General features: G+C 38.5%; 1 protein-coding gene across 1 annotated transcript in view; it reads right to left on the reverse strand.

Annotated features, from left to right (window-relative positions):
- The window catches only part of LOC105313656 (uncharacterized), a 3,741-nt gene extending 1,596 nt beyond the window's left edge, over positions 1-2,145 (reverse strand). The window contains exon 1 of the mRNA XM_011407252.1: positions 1,936-2,145. Coding sequence (XP_011405554.1) covers positions 1,936-2,145 — 210 coding nt within the window. The remainder of the gene's footprint in view (positions 1-1,935) is intronic.
- Positions 2,146-2,574: the final 429 nt, after the last annotated feature.

Raw genomic sequence — 2,574 nt, forward strand, 5'->3', positions numbered from 1 at the left:
AGAGGACAAACTCTGGATAACAGCATTGCTAACAATAGAGTAACTACCACCGATGGTACTGGTTGAAGATCTGGTTGAGGTGAAGAAGGAATGATTTGTGTACTGGATAAAACAATCCTGACAACTGAAGCCATTAGAAAAAACCCAGAAAGTTATAACAGTAATAACACTGAGAAGATCAAGAAAGCCGAAAGAATTGAGTTGGCAGACTGGTAGTTGTGCCTTTTTTACTGTGTTGCAACTGTGCATGCCCTTGCTGTGATTTGCATGCCCTTGCTGCTTGCTTATGTTGTCTGTGGTATGTCTGTGATCTGTGCATGCCCTTGAATTGCTTGCTGTGGTATGGCTGTGATCTGTGCATGCCCTTGAATTGCTTGCTGTGGTAGTGATCTGTGCATGCCCTTGCTGCTTGCTGATGTTGTCTGTGATCTGTGCATACCCTTGCTGCATTCAGTTATTAATGATTAATTATTTTACGTAGTTATTAAAACTATTTAACTATTAAATGGGTTTGGTCAAATATCGATATTATTGTTAAAATTTGTTCAATATTGATAAATATCGATACCGCATTATATCGATTAAATATTGTCAGTTTTGATATATCGCCCAGCACTATCCAGTTGCTTATTACATAGCTTAGCTTTTATTTCAGCATATAGCTCTGGTAACCTTGTGATTGTGGCTCGGTTTGAAGTTGGTATCGGCTAGATCTTTTTCACTGAAAGGCGTCACAAAATTTTTATCAACAATAATCAATTAATAGTTAGGTCTGAAGTGTAAACCACACCCTCTTGTGGGGAAGATTTTGTGGAAGTGTGTGCTGTAGACTACTTTGTGAGACTGAAAACTCAGAAAGAGCGAATATTTTAATAATCTAGACTCAAATATGAAAAAGGTACCTCGAAAAACTCAATGTGCTTAATTTAGATGAGAAGGACTACCCAGATAAAAAAAACGGAGAATAGAGTGAACTTAGTCTTGCATAATTAAAGCCATCCCCGTTTTTTTACAATTTGGACGGGTGTACATTTGTCAAAAGGAGGATGGGTCTATCCCAACCGTAATAAGCCTAACATGTCAACGTCAGAGAGGCTTATACTTACTGAACGCTGGACTCATATTAAATTTCATGTTAATAAAAGAGATACTTGTATTGGTAAATCAGCAATCTATGTAGTCTGGCCCCGCCTCTTCGTTGCGCGGTGGTGGCGCAGAAGAGTCTGGTGACACTGCTACAGAATTTGTGGCACTAAGCGCAGGATTGAGCGTCCCAATCAGATTGCAGCACTCACATGGAAGTAACTTTGTCACGTGACCTATTCAAAATGGCTGCAAGTATGACTGACAAACCTGCTGTAGATACGATAAATGCTAGCAAAGGAACGGAAGATAACTGTAGAGGAAGTAAGAGAAGAACGTGAAGAATTCTCATGTTAAACTTGGCTGAAAAGTATATAGATATTCTGTTTCCACTCCTGCATATTATTGTGCATGATTAAGTAGAACTGATAGATTTCTTCTTGCCTTTTACTACTGTTGCTCTCCTCATTCAAGCAGGCTTACTTGTCAAGAAAAGCCTCAAAAAGAAACTTGTCATATGACAATGTTTTACTAACTTTAATAACTACTAATTATTGCATTCCTTTCTGCAAAAAATTCTGTAGCAGTGTCACCAGACTCTTCTGCACCACCCACACACAACAAAGAGGTGGGGCCAGACTACAATCTATGTCAATAGTGTATCTCATGCCAAGGTTATCAACTCATGTCTTGTTTTTTCTGAGTCTTCCACAGCTGGTTCAGCCTCTCGATCTCACTCATAATGAATCAACTATTCACTCTCATGCCCTTTTGCAAGAAGCTACTATACCCCTTCCTGATTAGAGAGCATTGTCTTCTTCCAGACTAGTACTGGATATTTGTCTCATTCACACCAGGAGCCTTGTCCATTAACTCATTGACTTTGTCCATTTTAATGATGACAACATCGATGATACACAGCTGTCCCTTAACAATCTTCTCCTCTCCTCCCATTATCAGTATGTTCCTTTTATTAAAGTGCACTCGAATACTAATCATATTCCTTGGCTTAGAGGCCCACTTAATCATCAGTTTAGGAGTCTGCGAACTCTTAGGAGGCATTTTAAAGTAATGCTACAAAAGTCAAAAGCTGTCTGAGCAAAACCCTTTCCCTTAATCCAGGAATTGGGAATTTACCCATTGGCTCAACACAGTGGCTGCATAATCGTTAATGATTTTAAAAGTAAGGGGGGGAACCTGACTGTTGCTTGACATGAAAAGGTAGGCATGCACAATTAGTTATGAAAAATAAAAGTACTAAATTTGAATGAAAACTACAGAGATAGTCAGATAAACATACTTTCTGCATACTTCATGAGGGAGTGGGGCTGAAGGTTTTTAGCTGAAAACTAAAAGATTTTACATCACAAGTCCCAAAACTTACAATGATGTGCTAAACACAACAATAGTAGTTAGTTCTACAGCAAGTTTAAATGGTTGTTGCAACTCGGCTATCATATTTTCCTAATTTGACTAAAAACTTACTTTCAG

The sequence above is a fragment of the Amphimedon queenslandica genome, unplaced genomic scaffold (genome assembly GCF_000090795.2).
Source record: "Amphimedon queenslandica unplaced genomic scaffold, v1.1 AMPQUscaffold_13253, whole genome shotgun sequence".
NCBI classification, from domain to species: Eukaryota; Metazoa; Porifera; class Demospongiae; order Haplosclerida; family Niphatidae; genus Amphimedon; species Amphimedon queenslandica.